The sequence below is a fragment of the Haliotis rubra genome, unplaced genomic scaffold (assembly GCF_003918875.1).
Source record: "Haliotis rubra isolate DU_JTF1 unplaced genomic scaffold, ASM391887v1 Scf430, whole genome shotgun sequence".
NCBI classification, from domain to species: domain Eukaryota; kingdom Metazoa; phylum Mollusca; class Gastropoda; order Lepetellida; family Haliotidae; genus Haliotis; species Haliotis rubra.
The window spans coordinates 539,464-565,666 of record NW_025767114.1 but is presented as its reverse complement, the minus strand read 5'-3'; the positions used below and the strand labels follow the sequence as shown (position 1 = coordinate 565,666).

Genomic DNA, 26,203 nt, shown 5'->3' with positions numbered 1-26,203 from the left:
AAAATGATATCTGTTGCTAATAAAAAGTGTCTTGATGAAAACAAAATAAATTAGTTGTGAAAACGACCGATGCGCTCGGAAACCTTCTTGTTTGTAAACAAACCAAACTCCAGATTTACACTCTGTCGCATTTTCTCCTATTTTGACAAATTCACACGTCTAGATTCTATTTCGTTGCAAGCATTGGCCCAAAGTCTTAGAATATGCACGGGAAGAGCGTCTTAACACTAATAAGTGACTATAAACCAAAACTTTAAGAAAAAAGATCCATCAGATTCTATATACAATAATATGTACAATAATTTGGAAAACATTGTCCAAGTTCCCGTACAGTACTGGCACAGAGTCACACACAATGACAACAGTATTTATCGAGATTATTTATTTCTCTTGGTTACTATGTTAAACATAAAAACAACTGGCAATACGCTGCTTGTCAGAATGTTTCTGCTTACTTAAATCATACATTCATGTATGTATTTACGATCACTGAATCAACAAATGTTCCTTCGCTAAAGCACACGCCATTTTGTAAAGGTGGATCACAGTAGTGATGTCATACATCAACGTTGTTGCACACATTTGTCTATTTCTTTGCAATGATGATTGATTGAACAGAAAGACACAGACTCCATCCTATCCTGCTGCTAACAGTTTGAATAATGATGTCGATTTTAGGTATATTTTACATATTTTTTCAGGCAATTTTTAAGTTCACTATCATACACACATATCCTTGTTCAATAACATATCATACGTAAATAGAGGCCTCAAATGTTTATGGACATTGGCCTGGGCGGATCCAGGAATTTGGAAAGGAGGGGGTTCATTGGCTCCGCCAACGCAAAAAAATAAATCTTCAATGTGATCTTAAGTCATTTTCAAGGGGGGAGGAGACCCCCTGAACCCCCCTCTGGATCCGCCACTGGACATTGGTAATCTCCCGTTGTTAGAACATTATTACATTAGAATTCACAAGTTTAGTGGGGTCCACAAATTCCTTGCCTCTAAACAGGCGTGAGATGAAACGCTAGCATAGTTCTTTTGTTGGGTAATATTCAATACTGTAATTTCACGGGTGCAAAGTGTCAAGCTCATTTTTGTTGTTTCCCGTCGTGAAATTGCTACATTATTGCTAAAAGTAGCATAAAACCATACTCACTCACTCTGAGAAAATGGGTACTATTTTCGTTAAATGGGTATGCACAGACAAGGCACTGTGGTGGAAACATCACTTGTCACAAACTTGTCACTTGACAGAAATGTCCACTGCAGTGAACATATCACTTTGCTTGCAACTCTGTCTCAACCAAGGTTTCCATCCAATAATTTGTCACTCAACACAAAACATGTAAACATGTGCATTTCACCAAATGCATTTGACCAGCAAGCCTGGGTATCGGATGACCTACCTCTAGCGAAGAAAACTCGCACCTGTCAGCTGATCGCCGAGTCATTCAGTGCAGCTGCACTGAGCGCGTGACTGTCCCTCGTTGTGTTGCGTCGAGTCCACGCCTCGCTTTGTGAGAGGTTACCTCTGTTAGAACACTTGCAGAACGCGTTGGCACAGTACAAAACTGACATTTTATTTCATTAGGTTGGCATGTTTTGTGACACTGCAAATAACTGATTTCCCAATCGCGCTCTTCTCCTTCTCTTGGCCATGCTTGTTTGTGGTTTTTATGCAGTCGTTCGCCAGCATACCGAGTTTTGACGTCTAAGACCCAAAGATCGTTTGATGGATATTATTGCAAGTACAGATCTGATTGATAAAGTGACAATAAAAACAGAGTATTTGATTCAAATATGTGTTGACTCGATTTTTATTTTGTTTTCGAATACCGAACTTTGTCTTATTTGTGTGCATGAACAAAGAGGTAAACAGTCTTTAGTTTGCAGTTGGGAGAATTTGGATCTCGAATTTCTATTTAACATCTTTTCGGAAATTGTGATCCAGCGACATACTGCCTGATTGATATCCCTCATACATAGATGTAATAAAATGGATGTTTCTATTATCAAATGGATTTGCATGCTTATGTGTAAGTTTTCCACTCAATATAGAAAATGACTTGCAATAAATGCAGTCATAAAATGACTCCCCATGTGACCAAAGTGACCAAAGGGGCATAACAACAAGTCATTGTGACTCTGGTCACATGATGAGACCTTGCTATGGAGAAATGAGTTAAAATTTAGAGTATTGACTCTAAACTCTAAAATGTGTTATACATTTAGATAATATATAATCCTGTCCCCCAAGGACATCACAATAACTAGCTTATTGTGTTTAAAACTAATAAGTTACCATAAACGATATAACTTTTTTTAAAGGTACATGATAAAACAGGTTATTGATAGCCAACAACTGAATGTAGGTCACCTTGCTAAGGACCATGATGACGTACAGCACCCTTGCTGCCTGCATGAGCCCTAGCAGGATTTACATCGTCCCTTCATGTATTGGCAATTATTGACTACTTTAGCCAAATCAAAAAAACATATATTCTACAATTACAAATATGGCAGAAATAAATATACACTGAAAGATGTTTCAGTTACCCTCTCAGGAAGACAAACATTTTATGCCACTCCCAGGATATAGCCAGTAACAAAAGCAGTTGCCAAATTTTAATAACAAATTTTTTAAAAGTAGACGTAGTAAAAAACATTTATAATACAATTCTATTTTTTCTGAAATACATATATCAAAATGAGCATTTAATTTGTTTAAAGATCCTTTAGTGATGGAAAAATAAATACAGTCAAGCATGTAATGGTTCAGGATACTACATTAGGTATCATGAGCTTGCCCTTGTGCAATATGGAGTTCCTGAACAGAATATATTTGGTCTTTCCAGTTTTATCCGATTTAAAATTAATAGTTTTTCTTTTGTGGCTGTTTTTTAAATATATTTTTGGAAATGATGTTCACAATAAAACGAAAAAGACTGCTCAGGCAGAGTTTCAAGCATATTCTCAATATATGTTTTGTCAGTTAATACTCCTTCCACATTTTGAAGATTTTACCTGTAAATGTTCTGAATCATGTTCCATACATTGGACATAGGCGTTCGTGAAAATATTTTTAATACACAATTTTGTCAAGATTGGCGCTCATTGTGTTAACATGTTTGCCTGGGTTTAGATTTTGGAAGCTCTCTTAGCGCTAAGATAGTCGTAAGTTAATGTTAATGTATGGTTTTACGACTACCCTAGCGCTAAGAGGGCTTCGAAAATCTAGGCACTGGGTTTAGCATTTAAAACTTTGAATTCATTCAAATTATGTACCATAGGATGGCAGCGGAAATAATGCTAATTCTTTTCTGTGCCTTCCGAGCTTGATTGCAGTCATCATTTAGCCATGGTTGATGAATGCGTGGATTAAATCATTTGTAGGGGATATAATAATATTATTATTGCTTGTTTTGATCAGCTCATCAGAGAGTAATTGTAGTGGGCCAGGAACGTCAATAAACAGGTCAGGTTTCAATTTATCATGTAAGTATTTCAAACAAGAACTGGTCAGTTTTAGCAAAGTTCCACGTTGTTGAGGGGGAACATCTTAGGGATTCACGTGTTTTAAAATGGTAGAGAGGTCCTCTCGGACGGAACATTCAAATTCGTTCAGAATCTGTAATTGATAAATCAGTAGCAGAGTAAGTACCTGCACAAGAATGTAGATTTGTTTTGAAGTCATCATATGTGTGCATATTAGAAATAAAATCTTCTGAAAGCTTCTCTGTATTGTTTGCCTGCGCACTATCCCAGAGTGCACTTCGTCCATTTACATCGGCCATGATAAAACAGGGCTTGGTGAGTTGGCCAGAGACTTCCGACTGTTGAAGGGAAGAATATGGGGATACGGTGATTTCGTAGACAGAACCAGTTCGTAGACGCGGTGAATTCGTAACCCAGACTGTTTCGTAGACGGTGATTTCGTGGACGTGTATAAATAATTGAATAATAGTATATATTAAGTTTGATTTTTACTTAGAATGTGTATAACGAAGTGGTTATGCTTTGTTTTCAGTGATACGAAACTAAGGGCAGCTAAGGACACACGAAAATGTGAACGAATATTTTCCCGTATGCTTTGTTTTCAGTGACACGAAAGTAAGGGCAGCTGAGGACACAAGAAAATGTGATTGAAGAGTGAACGAATATTTTCCCGTATCTTGTCTAGACTTGTTTTACATGTATTTGTATATGTAGGGTTTGTATATGTCGCACTGGATGGCATGTTGTCTCGGACGCACTTCTTTCACCCATACAACGCATAGAGCCATGGTTGATGCAGAATGATTTCTTCTTACCTTCTTGAGGTTTATATACCATAAGTGTGTGTACAGGTAAACTTTGTCGGCGGATTAGACAAAATTAGTCTACTCATATCATATTTGCCGACTGGTTTCATTGTTGTGGGGAGGATTAACAGGTTTCACTGAGTTGTTGTGAATGTTAATTAGGAAGTGGTGAGTTGTTTTGATTGCGAAATACTCTGTGTGGGAGATGTAAGTGTTTTCTTAATAAGTGTTTTCTGCTACTTCTCTGCTGGTCTGCGTAGTTAAACGTTGAATGACGATACTTACCTAATACATATCTTTTAATTTTACACAACTGAATTTAATATATTAGCGGCCTATGATTTGTCGGAATTTGTCGGACATGGACCACTGTGAAGCATATTTTGTTATTTTATTATTTAAGGATATTTTCACCGCCGATCATACTTACCTGATATATTTTATTTATTTCACAAAATGCAAACACTTTTCGTCGATTTTCTTCATCACTGAGGATGAACTTTTCCCATTTTAATAACGTCTACGAATCCACCGCTCAATCCGTCTACGAATCCACCGGATTTCCACGTCTACGAACCGGTTTTGGTTACGAATTCACCTACAGCCGAATATGGTGGCATATACAGCTACCACAAAGTAAGTACAATGTGTAAGGATACTGAAGTCTGAAAGGGACTAGTATCATGCACAGGGCTGTGGATGACACGGCCTTTTATCAGGATTGAAGAATTTCCAATGGCTTTAGCACCGGTGGTGAAAAGACATTACAGGAGGTATAGCCTCTAATACCAAATTTATTGAAATATGTCTTGTAAATCTTTATGATTATTCATAAGCTCTCTTCGGTTTCACTGTATTAAAAGATCCGTGGCGATCCCTGTAAGAATTGATCTTCAGCAACACATGCTTGTTGTAAAGGCGAGTAACGGGATCAGGTGGTCAGGCCCGCGGACTTGGTTGACACATGTCATCGTATCCCAGTTCGGAAGAACATCATGATCGATACTCATGCTGTTGATCACTGGATTGTCTGGTCCAGACTCGAATATTTACAGACTGTCGCCATATAGCTGAGTGCGGCGTTCAACAAACAAACAAACAAACCAACCAACCAAGTTGGCCGACCAAACCAATCATTGTATTATGATGATTTAATCACTTTTGCTCAGTAGAAGACACCTCCATGTCTAGACGCTCAAATGGAGAGGGGTTTCTGGAGTTTGTACATTCTGGTTTCATTTTTGCATACACTGACACTTGTGTTATTACCCCATGTAATATTTGTGCATCTGCTGTGCAATGGAAGAGTGCTGACTGTCAGATGACCTCACCTGAATGACAGATTTAGTTGTCACGGACTTGTCAGACCTAACGAATGCAAATCAGTTTGACAATGGATAGACGAAGTAGAGATCTGGCAGCTGCAAAGTAATCAAGGCTGAGGAATTGAACATTTTGTATCAACGTGGAATGTTATATTCTACATTTAGTATTTTGGATTCTGTTTTATGCGACTTGGTCATTACCACAGTTTTCATACTTGATGTCTTGTACACAACTGCATGGTGCCATCGTGGTTGCGACCACAGCCATACCAAACCACTGAGCTGCCATATGATTTCGAACCATGGCCAAATTGTTGACAAGTAAAGCGCAAGAGTGGATTTGAGACATACACAAACACCCCGATGTTTGTTATAGCCAGTTTTATGGAATCTGGGAGAATGGAGGTGCAAAGGTCAACAAATATTGTTTGTGTTAACGATGCTGGGTCCCGAACCACAAAGCGTTCGTAGACATTCGTTAGTCACTTGATGGATGTGGAGCCTACTCTGCTTCCTAGCAGCGTGAAGCGTTTAGCAGGTGTTGACACCCTGATCCTCCAACTCTGCAGTAATTTCTTCTTCTGACATGCAGACAGGAAGCGATTGTCAATTCCAAGATGTGTCCATTTACATCGGCCATAATAGAACAGGGCTTGGTGAGTTGGCCAGAGACTTCCGGCTGTTGAAGGGGAAGAATATGGGGATACGGTGATTTCGTAGACAGAACCAGTTCGTAGACGCGGTGAATTCGTAACCCAGACTGTTTCGTAGACGGTGATTTCGTGGACGTGTATAAATAATTGAATAATAGTATATATTAAGTTTGATTTTTACTTAGAATGTGTATAACGAAGTTGTTATGCTTTGTTTTCAGTGATACGAAACTAAGGGCAGCTAAGGACACACGAAAATGTGAACGAATATTTTCCCGTATGCTTTGTTTTCAGTGACACGAAAGTAAGGGCAGCTGAGGACACAAGAAAATGTGATTGAAGAGTGAACGAATATTTTCCCGTATCTTGTCTAGACTTGTTTTACATGTATTTGTATATGTAGGGTTTGTATATGTCGCACTGGATGGCATGTTGTCTCGGACGCACTTCTTTCACCCATACAACGCATAGAGCCATGGTTGATGCAGAATGATTTCTTCTTACCTTCTTGAGGTTTATATACCATAAGTGTGTGTACAGGTAAACTTTGTCGGCGGATTAGACAAAATTAGTCTACTCATCATATTTGCCGACTGGTTTCATTGTTGTGGGAGGATTAACAGGTTTCACTGAGTTGTTGTGAATGTTAATTAGGAAGTGGTGAGTTGTTTTGATTGCGAAATACTCTGTGTGGGAGATGTAAGTGTTTTCTTAATAAGTGTTTTCTGCTACTTCTCTGCTGGTCTGCGTAGTTAAACGTTGAATGACGATACTTACCTAATACATATCTTTTAATTTTACACAACTGAATTTAATATATTAGCGGCCTATGATTTGTCGGAATTTGTCGGACATGGACCACTGTGAAGCATATTTTGTTATTTTATTATTTAAGGATATTTTCACCGCCGATCATACTTACCTGATATATTTTATTTATTTCACAAAATGCAAACACTTTTCGTCGATTTTCTTCATCACTGAGGATGAACTTTTCCCATTTTAATAACGTCTACGAATCCACCGCTCAATCCGTCTACGAATCCACCGGATTTCCACGTCTACGAACCGGTTTTGGTTACGAATTCACCTACAGCCGAATATGGTGGCATATACAGCTACCACAAAGTAAGTACAATGTGTAAGGATACTGAAGTCTGAAAGGGACTAGTATCATGTACAGGGCTGTGGATGACACGGCCTTTTATCAGGATTGAAGAATTTCCAATGGCTTTAGCACCGGTGGTGAAAAGACATTACAGGAGGTATAGCCTCTAATACCAAATTTATTGAAATATGTCTTGTAAATCTTTATGATTATTCATAAGCTCTCTTCGGTTTCACTGTATTAAAAGATCCGTGGCGATCCCTGTAAGAATTGATCTTCAGCAACACATGCTTGTTGTAAAGGCGAGTAACGGGATCGGGTGGTCAGGCCCGCGGACTTGGTTGACACATGTCATCGTATCCCAGTTCGGAAGAACAACATCATGATCGATACTCATGCTGTTGATCACTGGATTGTCTGGTCCAGACTCGAATATTTACAGACTGTCGCCATATAGCTGAGTGCGGCGTTCAACAAACAAACAAACCAACCAACCAAGTTGGCCGACCAAACCAATCATTGTATTATGATGATTTAATCACTTTGGCTCAGTAGAAGACACCTCCATGTCTAGACGCTCAAATGGAGAGGGGTTTCTGGAGTTTGTACATTCTGGTTTCATTTTTGCATACACTGACACTTGTGTGTTATTACCCCATGTAATATTTGTGCATCTGCTGTGCAATGGAAGAGTGCTGACTGTCAGATGACCTCACCTGAATGACAGATTTAGTTGTCACGGACTTGTCAGACCTAACGAATGCAAATCAGTTTGACAATGGATAGACGAAGTAGAGATCTGGCAGCTGCAAAAGTAATCAAGGCTGAGGGAATTGAACATTTTTGTATCAACGTATGGAATGTTATATTCACATTTAGTATTTTGGATTCTGTTTTATGCGACTTGGTCATTACCACAGTTTTCATACTTGATGTCTTGTACACAACTGCATGGTGCCATCGTGGTTGCGACCACAGCCATACCAAACCACTGAGCTGCCATATGATTTCGAACCATGGCCAAATTGTTGACAAGTAAAGCGCAAGAGTGGATTTGAGACATACACAAACACCCTGATGTTTGTTATAGCCAGTTTTATGGAATCTGGGAGAATGGAGGTGCAAAGGTCAACAAATATTGTTTGTGTTAACGATGCTGGGTCCCGAACCACAAAGCGTTCGTAGACATTCGTTAGTCACTTGATGGATGTGGAGCCTACTCTGCTTCCTAGCAGCGTGAAGCGTTTAGCAGGTGTTGACACCCTGATCCTCCAACTCTGCAGTAATTTCTTCTTCTGACATGCAGACAGGAAGCGATTGTCAATTCCAAGATGTCTGGGTTTTTTTCGTTTCGAGGTAAACCAGATTTTTGGAGTGCCATGATGAAAGAAAACTATTTCAACAGCACTGCTCCCCACACCCACGGTGTGTCAACAAGGACCTTTATATTGCACCATACACCCTAGATGCAAACATAAGGGATACAGGGGTGTTACATCCCTGGAAATATGATGCGAAAAGCTGTTTAGTTTACCAATCTAAATGTCAAGCTGGTTCGGTTCGCAACAAGAACACGGAAAGCTACAGATTTCGGAGATCAACATCACAAGATCAACCTGTGAGCCACCTTCTGACATAAGACTTTTATTTTGTAATGGTCGATGTGGTGTGTTGGAGTAAAGGAAGCTGCGTTCCTGGCTCCAGTGCACTCAACTACCCGACACCCGTTTTGTATCTACACAAGAGACGCCTGCAGCGTCAGGCCAAAGAATTATTTTAGACACATTTTGAGAATGGCGAGTGATCCCGGGAGGGCAGGATATGTTTACGTTTTTGCGTACACCTGGTGCCATCACTGATTTTAAGGGATCCATTGATATAATTATTACAACTATATCTCACATGTCACATGGCAGGAGGACTGCTGTGCGGCGCCAGGAAGAATCCTTCCATTTTTAGTGGAATTTTGTGAATGGCGGGTGTTTCTGGTAGGGCACGACATGCTAACCCTTTTTCGCGAACGCCTGGTGTCATCACTGATTTTCAGTTATAAAATAATCACAAGTTACCAATTTGCCCTTCACACCCAACGAGGATAGTCAAGACATATTGGCTTACACTGTCTATCTGCGTTTTGAAAAGGACAATGTATATTTCCGTAGTATTCAAGAGGCCGAACCATTCCAGTACAGGGATCCACATTGTAACTGAATATGGTTTGGTTCTATCACAGATTATAAGAAAGAATTAAATAGTACGACATCAGAAAGGAATTAATAGCGAAATGGATGGCCCTCTCATATTTGTAAATTAGGTTCATAGATTCCCCACTCTCCTGCTTGTGGAGTCGTATTTGACTAATGTTGGCTAATGTGGGTGCTAGCCACGCCCAGTGATGTCCCAGTTATCGTAGAAAGGCAGTTGTAGTTGTAGAGGTCGTCAAAGGTTGTAAATTCATCACTGTCTTAACTTACTGTAAGCCATGTTGACATATGTGTTATGTAAAGTTGTCTTTTAACCCAGTAGGTTATACCTAGACGTCCGAGGTGCCTGCACATGGTTAACACACTACAGCTGTCCGAGGTCATGTGGACTCCATTCCCAGAAAGCTATGGTATGTTGGACTTCCCTGTGAAGAACCTTGATCAATAGATATAGGGGGTGTATTTTGCTGGTCAAAATGTTCCGAGTAGCAGGGAAAGTATAACTCTCCGCATTCATGGTGAAGTGTAAGAATGAGTTGCAAGTGCTGTCCACACCCAATGATACCCCAGTTACCGAAGAAAGGCAGTTGTAGTGTCAATTGAGGTCATCTGGACGCCTGTTATCAAGTTTGCCCATTTGAATATTTACGGATAACAATTGGGTGCATGTATAGAAATTATAGGTTATATAATCGAAGTCAGTGTTCAAGTCACTTGTGCACAGTAGTCAGTGTAAAGGTAGAACCTTTCCTTAACTCTGACTCCATTAAAATCGTTAGATTGTTAGTGCCGTTAACAGGAATACAGTATGTGATGTTACCAGTACATCATGGTTCTCCCATGATAAAAAAAAGCAGCTTAAATCCGACTTTGTTGCTGAATCAAACAATTCTCAATCCATGATAAGACCTTACTCTACATAAAGTTATTGGTCAGGCAACTGAAGTCCATCTTGTGACCATGCTGTTGGCACCGATACCAAAGACTAGAGATGGTGCTCTGATGCACATTGAATACATTGGCTACAATTGACCGGCTCCTTAGGTTTCGAAAATGTGTCAGTATTTTCCACTGTGCTTCATTTAGTCATGGTAGGTGGTTTCCCATAGTTTCTTTACCTCTAATCATGGCTATATGTAGGGAGGACTTTGGAATGGATGTACCAGTTTTGGAATGGATGTTTCTATTCAGCAACAATTCATTGCTTCCGGTCACAGAGAATCTGATGCACACATTCTCTTTGTGTTTTGAAGCGAACTGGGAAGGACCTTTCAATTGCCTTGTGGAATGTCCTAAGATGTCTTTTCTGAGCCCCAGTGCTAGAAGAACCCTAAGTCGGTTGTACACGCCAAACAGAGACCTCAGTAGTTTGATATTCATCGTGTGAGAACTTAGGGTGATATAGCTCTTTCAGTCAGTGACATCTCCTTTTGGACCAAAGGTTGTAAAATCATCACTGTTTTAACTTACTGTAAGCTACTTTGACATATGTGTTATGTAAAGTTGTCTTTTAACCCAGTAGGTTATACCTAGACGACCGAGGTGCCTGCACATGGGTAACACACTACAGCTGTCCGAGGTCATGTGGACTCCATTCCCAGAAAGCTATGATATGTTGGACTTTCCCTGTGAAGAACTTTGATCAGTAGATATAGGGGGTGTATTTTGCTGGTCAAAATGTTCCGAGTAGCAGGGAAAGTATAACTCTTCGCATTCATGGTGAAGTGTAAGAATGAGTTGCAAGTGCTGTCCACACCCAGTGATACCCCAGTTACCGTAGAAAGGCAGTTGTAGTGTCAACTGAGGTCATCTAGACGCCTGTTATCACGTTTGCCCATTTGAATATTTACGGATAACATTTGGGTGCATGTATAGAAATTACAGGTTATATAATCGACGTCAGTCTTCAAGTCACTTTTGCACAGTAGTCAGTGCAAAGGTAGAACCTTAACTCTGACTCCATTAAAATCGTTAGATTGTTAGTGCCGTTAACAGGATTACAGTTCCTTTTTGGGAAGAGATGTTTCTAATCGGCAATAGTCCTTGATGCTGGTCAGACAAAATCTGATGCACACATTCTCATTATGGTTTGAAGGGCACTGCGTAGGACCTCTCAGTTGCCATGTGGAATGTAAAAACGTGAATATTTAAGGATAACAATTGGGTGCATGTATAGAAACTGTAGGTCATATAATCGAAGTCAATCTTCAAGTCACCTTTGCACAGTAGTCAGTGCAAAGGTAGAACCTTTCCTCAACTCTGACTCCATTGAAATCGTTAGATTGTTAGTGCCGTTAACAGGAATACAGTACGTGATGTTACCAGTACATCGTGGCTTTCCCATACCAAAAAGCAGCTTAAATCCGACTTTGTTGCTGAATCAACCAATTCCCACGTAGGTCATACCAAGATGACCGAGGTGCCTGTACTTTTTTACCTGGGCAAATTTAGGACTTTACCGGTACCTTTTACCAAACACCACCTGGACATCTACTGTAGATGATGATCAGTAGATATTGGGTGTGTGTTATGCTGGTCAGAATGTTCCGAGTAGCAGGGAATATATAGGATTTCTTGTTGAAATGGCTTCCCATTCTTAAATTGGGGTTGTCTTTGAGGGATGCTAGTGAAATTGTAAAACACAAACTTTCAAATTGATTGACTTGTATATTTATGACAAATCCTGAAACACTTTATCACTAAGGCACCAACCATTTAACCCAGAATTTGATATTTCCTTAACAAACCCCAGTCGTTGAAATACAAGATGTATGTACAAGCGACAATCAATGTAAGGTGGTAAAATGTCTTCTAAAATTTTATGGTACATCTTCTTGAGCACTGAGGTCTGATATAGCATACCTGTGTGTTCAGTTTGTTTTTGCACAACTTGGAAAACACAACCAGACCAGTGAGCATGAAAAACATTTATTGCACATCAATAACAATCCTTAGAGTTAAAAGAATCTCACAGATTTGGTATGAAGTAGTTTTCGAACAAACTGTACAGCATCATGGTCTAGCACACCGCTGAGTCGTCACAAGGGTTTTGGCTTACATATTCACAGGATCATTAATGTAAGTAACAAAAATATAATACCCCTGATTTGATGGTATGAATTTTAAGTACAAATGATACGATTACATATCACTTATTTAGAAACCACAAGTCAAAAAAGGCTTTAGTCAAGTGGCTGAACAAACACTCTGGTACTCAGTCTCGCTCACACACAATATGGGAATATGAAGGGGTTCCTACAGTTATCATGGGAAAATTTGCTGACACTGATCTATTTTGCATTTATTACCATGGATAAATGCCCATTTTCTACTGCTCTGAGGAAGCAATTTGTGATTTTTTGAGTTAAAATACTTTAATTTTGTTTTATATATTCAAAATTGAAAAAATATTTTGCATTTCTTTCTGAAAAATATCTGCAAATTCTCCAAAATAATTGTTAGAACAAATATGGAGTCATTTGTTAACAAAGTCGTGTAACAAACAAAATTTAAATCTTAAAAAAGATGGATAGAATACTGGCCAGTGTTGGTAGATACAAGGACTGAAGCTAACTAGAGATTCACCACACCTCCACCTCCACACAGATCTATTTTCACTTACTTTAGAGGATGGTTTTATTTCAAAATATAATCTAGCATAGTCTTCTCATGATTAAATATCTGAAGGTAACATTTTACACATTAGCATTTCACCTTTGAAAAAATCTCACAGCTTTCTAAAATCTACCAAGAAAGAATAGTACACACATTGAAAAAAGTACCTGAACCGTTTTATATATTAATCCATCTTATAGGGTAGAGAATCATTTATTATTAACAGAGTCAGAGGTAGCATCCATCCTTGTTTCATACCACTGGCTGGCCCAGGTTGAGATGAACTCTGTGAAGGTCAAAAGCATGGGATGTCACACTCCAACCCAGTCTGTTAAGCATTCACAGATTGGGAACAGGTCGCCTGAAGTAATCAAAACCTCTCAGACAAGAATCTCAAGAACAAGCTTCAAGCCCCAGACTCACCCACATCAATTTTGCAGGATTCAGAACACAACCAGTTAGAAATTCTGCCACTGCATGGATGGTAATGGTCTAACTATTGTAAAATTGACTGTAACCAAAGAGTTGGTGGTTTGGTCAGATATTAGTCTTGTACTTGATGTTATGGAGGGAGACACTGGTGGCCCAGTCGTCTAAGGCACTGCATTTTCTGAGCAGAGTTATATCCCTTAGACGTGCCAGAATCCGGTGATCATGGGTCAAATACCTGATTCACAAAGTTTGTGGTTCTTCGTTAGTCAGCTACATAACGTGCCTACTGGTTTCTTCGAACGAGAAAACTTCCAAGACATGCATTACTTTAGGCTTTCCTCACCCATCCAAAAGCCACCTCATGATATAGCAGAAATACTGCTCAAAGCATCTCTAAACCAAACACACTCCAGTTACATATCACATTTCTTCAGAAACAAATTACCTGTAAGCAGGAATCGGAGGACATTTTAAGGTAACGCAAATCACATGCTTCTAGAACTCTGTAATGTTGGCAAGTCTGGTTCTTGAGACTTCTAGATTCAGATGGATATAATTGTCTTGTCCAAAGCATGACAGTGCCATTGTATATCATGATTATTACACACTAATATCACAGCCAACAACCAACACAGGCAACAGTGTAGTTTGCTTTCACAGATTTCTTCAACATTTGATTTCAGTTTGCATTCACAGCCGTACTTGAGGCTAGTATAACACAAGCAAGAACTGTTTTCTGTGTTAATAAATGTCGACACTTCATATCAGTAACAAGTTAATATCAATGAGTTTGGTTGTCAAGTTAAACATTATTCACTATCATAACAATAAAAAACGATATAGAATTTAATATTTATATCATAATAATGATGACAAATAATGTGATCGCTCAATGTTACATCATAACAGTTGTTTTTTCTCTGTATGTTGTTGTGTAAAACAAAGCGTCGCAATGTCTCCATCTGAATCTAGCTGGCATGTCCACAATCCCAGGATCTTGAGAGGGCAACCATGAACAAGAAAAGGATAATAAACACACCATTGATGCATGGAACACCTCTCATCAACACACTTGAAATAAAAATACACATGTTTAAAGCATGAATCCCAGAATTTGGGAGCAAAGAATCCTGCATACAGAGCAGTAGAAAGCTTAGGTGATGTTTTATGTCAGAAATCTGGACAAAATCCAACAAAATAGTTTTCCAGCACCTTGACCCGAGGAATCACCTGCTCTTAAAGGTCACATAAACCCTAGGGGTAAAATACATAAATCACTAACTGGCATCGTTATAAATGAAACCCCGTCATTAAAACTACTCATTTCGACCTTTAATTGACTTAAATCGACCTTTTTGACAACAGTGCACAATTCTCACCCGCAATCGAAATTTCAAACCAATCAGAGCTGGCTGACTCTGTGACGTCATATGAGGAATAGCTTTGAGGGCCGATGCAGAATTCATCTACATTTTAGGGGGTAAATTATCTTGTTTACAGGCTTGTATAAACCTGAAATCGTGACAATTGTTGTGGAAAATGAAAGCTATATGTTCTCACAATCTACTGGCATTTAATTTTGTCTCCTGCTTTGCCTAGTTTCCGAGTTACAACTTGTTTTCATAGACGCTTCTGTCACAATTGATTGGTGTCGTTAGGCCCTATTTGTATAATGACTGATCCAAATTGATCCCATTTCAGTGTCGGCCCATAAGTTTTCACATGCAATACAGCAATTAATACTCCCCTTGTTGGAACCCGTGTTAGTTGGTATAAACCTACACATGTTATTTGTCATCATTCACTTGATGGTCAGTTAATGAATTTATAACAGGTATAATTAGTGGTAACACACTTAGATTACCCGACAAAGGTTCCCATTTGGCATTTCTTGTGTCTGGAGTAAATATTCAACATTATAAACATCGATCAAAGGATTAACCGATAACACGCTGATTGATTAATTACTTTTATCTTACACAGCGGAATTGTCAAAAGGTAGTGTTTATGTATGTAGATTTACTAATCTATACTGAATACACTCTGCCGTGTCGGTGTCTGCGTGAAAACAACGTCCTTCTTTCAAAGGATTAACCGGCAATACATTCATTGATTGCCCATTATTGGCTAACTAAATTACTGTTTTTAATGAAAAGGCGGACATTATGCAATTAGTTGCCAGGTGCGCTATCTTGGGTGACCAATGAGACTATACACCAATACCTGAAAAGATTTATCACTTTTTCGTATATTAAACTGTTAAAAGACACATCATTTTGGAACAGTTTTGTGGATATTGATGGATACATTCCTCGAACAAGGTAATGGCCTGATATTGTTCCTATAACTTTAATCTGTTTTAATTTTAATATTTGCATTTTGTTTTTATTCATTTGTCGTAGCATTCAACAGAATCATTGTTTTCGCCGTGAAGTGTAATGAGACAGACAACATGGACTAGGGTGTGTGTGTGCAATTATGATTCACATTGGCAAACTATAAAATGTCTAGATATTACAGTTCTGTTATAAATTCACTATAAGTATCAGCAGATCGTCAGCTTTTATTTAGTTTCAAAATGCATAAAAGTATGATAATAAACTAATTAGGATTATAAGACCAAATATAAAGACGCACATTGACTAGTATCTACATACTGGTGAGTGGACATTAACCATGTGAATGTAGCAAAAATTTATCGCGCGCAGTATTGTGACTTCGACCCCCACCTCGCTTCCGTGGAAGAAATCGCTTTATGTTATAAGTTTTGTCATGCAAAATCCTTTTTTGGTTATGATTCCAATACATATTTAACTACGAGTAGAAAGTAGTTTTGATTTTCTAACTTGATGAAAACAAACTATAATCTCATTAATTCTAACAGACTTTACGATTTTCTAAAAAATGCCGCTGCCCTGTCGGGAACATCCGCCAGTCTGTGGATAAATGCTATTTAGGTTTGTTTTCACCGAGTTTACAAAATCAAAACTACTTTCTACTATTAGTAAAATATGTATTTTATTGATGGTCAATAGGTTTTGCATGACATAGCGTATAAACATAACAATTTCTCTCCTGGCAGCGAGGTGGGTGTCAATATAATACTACTTACAATATTATTGTTACTTCTTCGACCACAACCTCACTTCGAGGAAGAAATCGTTATGTTACAAGTTGTGTTATGGAAAATCTTTATGGTCATCAATCATATATATATTTTACTATAACTAGTAAGTAGTTTTGATTCTTTAACTTCCGTGAAGCGATCTGAACACAAGTAAGATATCGTTTCAGGCTTCCACAACGCTTCGCTTCGCACTCACAAACATAACCCATTTAGCCGCACGAACTGCGGGGTCCTGTGGAAATCTGTGCATGGTGACACCATCACCCGACCCCTAGGAGCAATTGACGACAAAGCAACGATTCGGCGTATGTCGTCGTTCATGTCGAAATCATCAAAATGATGAGCGTGCTACACACTTTCTATACAACTAACTGAAAATCGTTCCTCATATGGCGTCACTGCAGTGCTCTGGCGACAGAGTTACATTAACCTGTCTGTGGTTTCGCGTTGGTAGGCGAGTGAGAAGCAGGCGACTTTTTGGCCACTTTTAATCGCTCGGTATTAATTAACCACAAGTTTTAAAGAATAAATTTGGTGTCCCGCATAAGACTAACCACAAATCTTTCATATGTAATGGTTAAAAGAGTAACAAAACAAAGTTTAGTGGTTCTTTAAGTCATTTAGCCAACATACTGTGATGTTTTCATGAATTCAGAATTTCCTAATTGTATCGTAAAACTTATTAATCAAAGATAAAAGAAATATATTTTTCTCTTTAAATACATATACTGAATAAAATCAAGTTACTCGCTGAATAAAATGTATAAATGAAGATTAAGAGGTAAAATTTGATTATTTGGCAATAAATGAAATAAGAGGGATATCATCACTGTCAAACAATTTCTTTTGGTATGGAATTGTACAAAAATGACACTATTGGTTTCTGTAAAATGTATAAATTCATCTACACACATACCTTTTACTGTTATCACTAGGAAATATTACTTTGTGAATTATGAGTGCCAAATTATTTGGTCTCAATCATTTGAAAATGACAAAGGATTGTACTGATGAATATCACACTGTACCCTGTCATTTAACCTGCATTAGCTACCAAAAAACAGCAATTGAGATAAGCACCTTCTCCCATACATGCTCTTTGAATATTTACAGCATTCCGACCTTGTTACCATTCCATATTCCCATCACAGCCGCAGTGAACCACCTTATGCCAAAGCAGCCATTACAATGCACCAATAAACCAACAGTATTAATTGAAATGCAGCCAAAACACCAGTGAAGATAACATACAAGCAAGTATTCTGACACATCTGTAATGCATTCCCTCTGTGGGGCAGCTGGGTGTGAATGGCTTCCATGATCAGCAATATTCCAGCTGTCTGAGAGGTGTGTAGAAATCCTGGACCGAACATCCAGAGGCTAACATCATGAACGTTGATCTATTGGGACATGACGACATGCGTCAACCAAGTCAGCGAGCCAGACAACTTGATCCAAGGGGCGGTGGGGTAGCCTAGTGGTTAAAGCGTTGGCTCGTCACTCTGACGACCCGGGTTCATTCCTCATATGGGTACAATGTGTGAAGCCCATTTCTGGTGTCCCCCGCCGTGATATTGTTTGAATATGGCTAAAAACGGTGTAAAACCCAACTCACTCACTCACTCACTTGATCCCATCAGTTGCTTTACGACAAGCATGGGTTACTGAAGACCGATTCTAACCCTGATGTTCACTGGGATGCATCAGTTGGTTATGTTTGATGACAGGTCCATCAGTGAGTGAGTGATTGAGTTTAGTTTTATGCCACTTTCCAGCAATATCATGGCAGGGGACACCAGAAATGGGCTTCACACATTGTACCCATGTGGGGAATCGAACCCGGATCTTCGGTTTGACGTGCAATCGCTTTAACCACTAGGCTACCCCACCGCCCCTTCAGGTCCATCAAAACAGACACTGACCTGTGTTAATAATGATACGACCAAACAGCACTTGCAAGTGGAAAATGATGACATGTGACATCATATACTCGAGTTCCATTTCATATTTAAATGTTTCAACTAAAAAAGAATTTCCAGCCAGTAATGAGGGTATCATTGGAGCGATCATGAGAGGGTTTGTTGTACATACTACCAACCCTGGTGCCATGAAATAGCTGGAGTGTTGCTGACTGGGACATTAAACTACATTCAATCACTTACTCTGCAAAAGCACACTTGTTTCAACAATATTTAACAATCTGGCCATGTTTTACCCCAGGTGTATGTCCCCTATACTTGATGACCCTTCTGGCCATGTTTTACCCCAGGTGTATGTCCCCTATACTTGATGACCCTTCTGGCCATGTTTTACCCCAGGTGTATGTCCCCTATACTTGATGACCCTTCTGGCCATGTTTTACCCCAGGTGTATGTCCCCTATACTTGATGACCCTTCTGGCCATGTTTTACCCCAGGTGTATGTCCCCTATACTTGATGACCCTTCTGGCCATGTTTTACCCCAGGTGTATGTCCCCTATACTTGATGACCCTTCTGGCCATGTTTTACCCTTCTGGTGTATGTCCCCAGGTATGCTTGATGACCCTTCTGGCCATGTTTTACCCCAGGTGTATGTCCCCTATACTTGATGACCCTTCTGGCCATGTTTTACCCCAGGTGTATGTCCCCTATACTTGATGACCCTTCTGGCCATGTTTTCCCCCAGGTGTATGTCCCCTATACTTGATGACCCTTATGATCCCAAGCTTCGAACATTTCTAGTTTCTAAACCAGGCATGTACCTTAGCCATTACGTTACAATACATGCTGTAAAGATTTCAGAAACTTGATTTTGGTTTGTTTTTTTAGTGTTGAAAAACCGGACAGGCAAGTTTGTATCCGGACTGGTAATTTTTTAAAGGCTTGGAATTTTGGGAGTTTTAAACACTGCCTAAATTCTTCTATACCACTCACAACAAGTTAAACACCACCCAAATGTTGTTTTTTTCTCTCTAGTTAATCATGACTGACTAGATATGTGAAGGAATTCTCTAACCTATTTTTTACAGTATATATTGGAGTTACTGTATTTACATTGACATGTCTGTAAAGTGTGAGTCATGGTACTCAGATTTACTTGGAGCAAATATTTTTGTGTCACTGCTTACGGACATTTTTTGCAAAAAGTAGGAGTGATATTATATATTTTCGACACAGGATGCTTTGATGCAGGATATCCATTTAAACCACTTTTCGTTTCAGTGTTTTCTCACTAAAGTGAAATGGTTTGTTCAGGATGTAATTCAAGTACAGAGTCAGCTGGGGGTGCACCAAACAGCTTTGGTTGTACTTAACTACTCTTTATAAGAGACGACAAAATAAAAAAATCCATGTATAAATTACCATATTCCCCGTAACAAGTATTCTTGGAATTTCAAATATAACCTTTAATTATTCAAATGTAAGCAATTGTGCACATACAGATCTAATATCAATTAAACTAAAACGTTTTTAATAACATTCAAGAGCAAATTCTGTACGATAACAGGGAGGCGAATTTCAAAATGTATATGAAAATACCAGCAGTTTCTTGGCAACAATTCTCGACCATGATCAGTATGGGGACGGTAGTGTCATGGTGTGGGGCGCTATCACACATTACAGACAAACTGATGTGCTTTAGTGAATAGACGTTTGACTGACCAGCGATAAACTGCCGAAATTTTGCATCCTGTCATTGTTCCATTTGCTGGTATTACAAACAGAAATTTTGAACTGAACATGACAATGCCAGACCAAGGTTGTCAGTGAACATCTCCAAAGAGAGGGCATACTGACGCTGAACTGTTCTGGAAAATTCCCTGACATGACCCCAAAAGACCATCTGTGGGATGTTCTCAGGGAGACAGAACATGCAGAATCCCAACCGGTTCAAATGGACCCAGGTTGGTGTCTCTCTCCAGGCAGAATGGTGGGCAACACTAAGTAGCAACACACATACAACATTACTTCAGGGTAGCGAACCACAAAGCCGTCATAGCGCTGCGACATCCGTTACCCTACGATAAACTACAGAGTTCCGACAGGTCGTAACATTATGAAGGCATTATGGATGGGGTCCCAGACATCGTCAGTACACCTTCACTATCATGTCATTTCATCCCTTCCCCAGACCACCTCCGTGGTGTAGTGGTTAGAGTGTCCGCCTGGAGAGAAGAAGGTCGCGGGTTCGATCCCCGACCTCGTCATACCAAAAGACGTTAAAATATGGTACTTGTTGGTCCCTGCCTGGCGCTCGGCATTAATGGGTACAAGAAGGACTGGTCGGCTCGGAGTCAGTATAATGTGTCTGAGTTGGGTATTCATGCTTCACTGCGGCATGGTATCTCAGTGGGCTAGCACTATAAAACCAGCTTATGTCTGGGCTTGTACAAGCAGCCGCATATACACATACACACGCATGTATGTCGTCATATGAGCGAAATATTCTCAAGCAAGACGTTAAACCCAATTTCACCTCACCTTCATCCCTTCCCTTATATGTTGTCGGTAGTATAAGCAAGACAATATGGACTGTCATGAACAGTCTTCCTGTTTTCTCAAATAGTAATACAAGATTACTCAGAATCTACTCATTAGGACTCAAGCTGGTCTAGGGGGTGGATTGGAGAGTTTATGCTGCAGAAACAGTACAAAAATGTTTCCCAGAAGCCAAAAACCCATATGGTACTTGTGTTCATGAAGATGCGGCGATGGACAATGGTGTGATTATACCTTGTAGACTGCAATATTTCAGAGACAAGAATGATAACATAGACAAGCTTAGAATCGTATATCATCAGGCTTCACAACATCGAGATGCTACATGATCACATCAGCTACGGTCATGCAGACAACGCCATACCACCCATGTCTCAGTGTACAACATCAAGAAGCCACAACAGCTGATTGTTGACTGTTTACCTCGAATAAATAGCAGACCCACTGCAGACAGACTACACAGCGTTAGCTCCTGCTCTTTACCATGACAATAATATCTCTTACTTTGTCTTTAGTCTTGACATTCAATGCGTACATGCCACATATTAATTTAGTATCTAAAACTGACTTGAGTGAAATTATTAAAAATAGAGATGAAATGTAAGCGTGTACTGTGTAAAATACAGATGCTTGAAATTAAAACACATATTTACACCTACGGCCTTTCACTTTCATTAGTTGGTTTACATCAATATATGGATTAGAATTTCATATAGGTGTTTGGTAAACCCACATGGAGGTTTGTTCCGCTACTACAGAAAGTACAAAACTCATAGGTCACACTATCACAGAAGTATGATTGTAAAAAGACACCAAAAGTTAATTGATTGGGATTTTTTGTTACAGTAACGACTTTTGTACATTATTTACCATTTTAAAGAACTGCGTGATAACATCCAGTGGTATTTTTGTTTTCCATTTAAAGTATTTGTTAAAACAGTCATCCCAAAATATTCTTTTTCTTTCTAGTTTCAGATTTGTTGCCTCGTAAACCAACTAAAAAAATCGGCCTAAGAAACTGTAAACTTGTGCAGTGCAAATTATTCCAAACAGGACTGTATTAAACTCCAAGTCCAAATGTTCTACACACTATCAAGGCAATAAACCTAATCTTCACACTAAGTGATTTTTCATTTAGAATGATAAAATTAAGAGTAATTTTGGATTCATAGTAGATACACGGTTAGTCCAAATAGTAAGTAATTTGATGCAATGATAATGAAATGACAAGTCATATGATGACTGCCTCATCAGCGGCCTATGGAAAGCACTAAAACTACTGTAAGCATGTACAGCCGTCCTAGTTTCATCAAACACATGCCTTTACCCAAACCTACCTCTTACACGGTCCTTTCTCCAGTTTTTGAAAAAAGTTCAAGAATTTACCACCTATCCCCGAAAATACACAAGAAAAATAATAAATCTCCTCTATATGGCAAAAAACATGGGAACTAAAACGATGAGATTAATTTGATTAGAAAATTAGATTATGAGAATGATGATTAATGTAAATTCTAAGGTAGTTGTTTATATGGTTAGGAGCGAAATAATTTCTCTTGCATTTAATTTTGTAGGTGAAGCATCAAAGAAACAGATTTACTTCATTCCAATCAGGATCATCTGGAAAATTGACTATTTGTCGGTACAATATTTTCCTTCCATTTTAAATCAAATATAAACCAACTGCCCACACACCATACAAATTTATCTCATCATTTTAATTCGTAACAATAAATGTCTAACTACCAAGTACCTAGCGCAATACTCTGGAATGTAAACTAGCTAATATTTGAGTTTAGAAAACAGAATTAACAGGAATTCCAAGTTATCAAGAAAAGAGATAAAAGTGAATGTTTAACTGGGTGACAACCTACCCCTATCATATTCCTTTTTCAAAGATCATATTCTGTTTTGAAGGATCCTTTTTGCTCTTGAAGGACCATACTTATTTTTCAAGTATCATATTCCTGAATTACTCTGTTACAAAACAGCTACAATCACAGAAAATTAATTCCCCTGTAACTAACATTAACTGGATGTAAGAAAACGGCTGGTAGCAATTCAGAAAACCTGTAACTTTGATTTGTCGCAAAAAGTTAAACTACTGGATGTTAATCCAGTCTCTATATTTTCCAGGGCCATCATCAGTTACATCTACATCGAAAAACATCGTACCAAAAATGAGTATATTTCAGTGAAGCCCAGGTTAGCACATCCTCTGTATTTAAAGGGCTGGCATTTCAGTTAACCTACACTAACCCTCAATACCTTCCTGTACTTCACACAAATTTACACTCCCTTGAATTTTGTTATCATTTTACTGACCAATCAAACATTGGGACAAGAGACAAAGAAATGGAACAGTGGGGATGTGTAATTATTCAGTTAAAAAGATTGTTTTGTGATCAGTCAGTTTTTTAATGTAAAATTCCCAGCAAACTGTATCATACAAGACGGCTGCCATGTTGTTGAGGTTAGTTTGTAACTTGCATTCTGATTGGTCTGTAAAACTGAGTATTGTAGCAAATCAAATTGGCCCAAACAATTGAAGGACAGGTTATCTGAGATTGTGAGAGCCACAAGAATGGATCCAGGGGTTAGAGCAGGATCAGGTTAGTCAAGCACATGTTGAATCCCTTCAACCCTGATCCCCATATTTTCCCTACACTGCTACAGGTCAAGAAACTGTTGAAAATGTGAGACAAAATAACTGATGGACAATCAACGGTTTTCTCGACCTATACAATCGCCAAAGGTGATGCAAAATGAAATCAAACGATGATATCAACAATGGGCCTTTATATGAAGAGATAAATCTTTACAATGTACACCTAGTGATTGATACAGGCTTTTAGTGATCTTTACTCCGAAGACCATGTATTAAACTTATGGTATGTAAATACTGGAACACACTACACGTAAACAAAGAGTGTTTCACAGACGATACCAACTTGACAATAATAACAGCTAAAAAATATTGAGGAAAAAATACTAAAGAAACATAGACATTCCCCATGTTGTCTTTTAACAAAACATATATGATGACCAGTATATTCTTGGGTGGCTTTGGACAATTTCCAGAGGAACTAATTATTCTCATTCCGTAATCCACAAAAATCAAATTTAAAATAAAAATCCATTAACTTTGAACTTGTAGGAAAATACAGAAAACAAAATGTTTCTTATGTATGCAAGTATGCTCAACACTGACCATCACTCAAACTATTAATGAGAAATTATTTATTTCAGCGTGTTCTGGAAATGAGATAGAAACACATTCTGAAAATAGTCCACTGCCTTTGTGTATTCATCGTCTTGAAACAGAGATTTAGGGAGTGACAAACATAATGAAGACGAACCTGGAGCTAAGTAATGACGTGATCGGCTCGGTGAGGTGGGAGGCGTTCTCACTGCATTCGGGTATTGTGTGGGGCGCTGATAGCCAGTCAGACCCTCCGGGGTCATCCGAGCAACAGCCATCGCCTGGAATAAAATCAGCATAATTAGTGACGTGAATCAAATTGAATCCATTATCGAATTCACAGATACAAATATATGTAGTTATCATTTACTTCAGTTTTTACAAAACATATCAATAATGTAGCTTTGAAAGAGGAAGTTAATTCAACATATTATATCATAGAAAAGGAAGTTGTTCAGAGAAGCGAATTTCTTGTAGAAATAATGGCGATGGTAAGTTTTTTGTCTTCAGTGACAATGAATAATCAATGACAATAATGGAATAAAATGTCAAAAACATTCAACAAACATTTACATAATTAGTCAGATAACAAACTTGTTAAATGTAAATCATGCTTTACAGAGTTTCTTAGTAGGTATTAGTAGTACTAGTAGTAGGAAAACTAGCTACACGTAAATCTATCCGCGGGTAATACTGGTGTTATATTCATTGTGAATGCTTGGAACAAATTAAAATATTAATTGAGAGGTTATGTCAACACATTAAAAATCATCTATCAGGAAAATAAATACAACTTGAAAAGCAATTACTAAGTGACATAGGTTCAACATATTTAAACTGGGGTTCGGTTAATCACAACACCAAATTGACTTGTCAAAGCTGCACACATCTGTACTTCTGTCTAAGTATGAACACCATTTAATACTGTTACATTAACTCTTTGTGTATTCTAAATATATCTCCTCAAACTATACATTATTTCATACTGTTACTGTAACTCTTTGTGCATTCTCAGTATATCTCCTCAAACTATATATCATTTCGTACTGTTACAGTACTTTGTGTATTCTCAATATATCTCCTCAAACTATATATCATTTCGTTACTGTTACAGTACTTTGTGTATTCTCAGTATATCTCCTCAAACTATATATCATTTCGTACTGTTACAGTACTTTGTGTATTCTCAATATATCTCCTCAAACTATATATCATTTCGTACTGTTACAGTACTTTGTGTATTCTCAATATATCTCCTCTGACTATTATATTAGGTCAAATTCGTAAAATCTGTTAAAGGTTATTTTTCCATGTGTCCACAATAGTTTAGTGTCTGGAAGTGTTTGTATATGTGGGACATCCTGATATACGTACGCTCATGCAATGCTGTAAGCAGTAACTTTGGACTATACCACACCAGGCCACACTTCTAGCAAGTAAAACACTTCACCTGGGGGGTTACCTGAGCCTGCGTCAATCGCAAAGGCTCTGCAACTTTTCTCATCAAAGGATTTTCATCACTGTCCTGTTTCCCAATGCAACCCAACTTGAAGGATGCTCCTCGGCGACTCAGTTTCCGTGGTGGCGGTGTCGGAGGGGTCTGTTCACGCTCATAGTCACTGTCCTCTTGCGGAAGACTGAAATCGCGCAGATCATTGAGACAAACACATTCATCCTCAGGTAAAGATGCTACATGCAAAAGACACAATAACATGTACAGTTACTGTAATTAGCACCTGGCTGATCTCTT

The 26,203-nt window shown here is 38.5% G+C and overlaps 1 protein-coding gene across 1 annotated transcript in view; it reads right to left on the bottom strand.

Annotated features, from left to right (window-relative positions):
• Window positions 1-21,595: 21,595 nt before the first annotated feature.
• The window catches only part of LOC124289033 (muscle calcium channel subunit alpha-1-like), a 126,285-nt gene continuing 121,677 nt past the window's right edge, over window positions 21,596-26,203 (bottom strand). Inside the window, 4 exon segments of the mRNA XM_046725629.1 lie at window positions 21,596-21,695; window positions 22,589-22,640; window positions 24,611-24,734; window positions 25,916-26,090. Of these exon segments, the coding sequence (XP_046581585.1) occupies window positions 21,671-21,695; window positions 22,589-22,640; window positions 24,611-24,734; window positions 25,916-26,090 (376 nt within the window). The 3' untranslated portion in view covers window positions 21,596-21,670.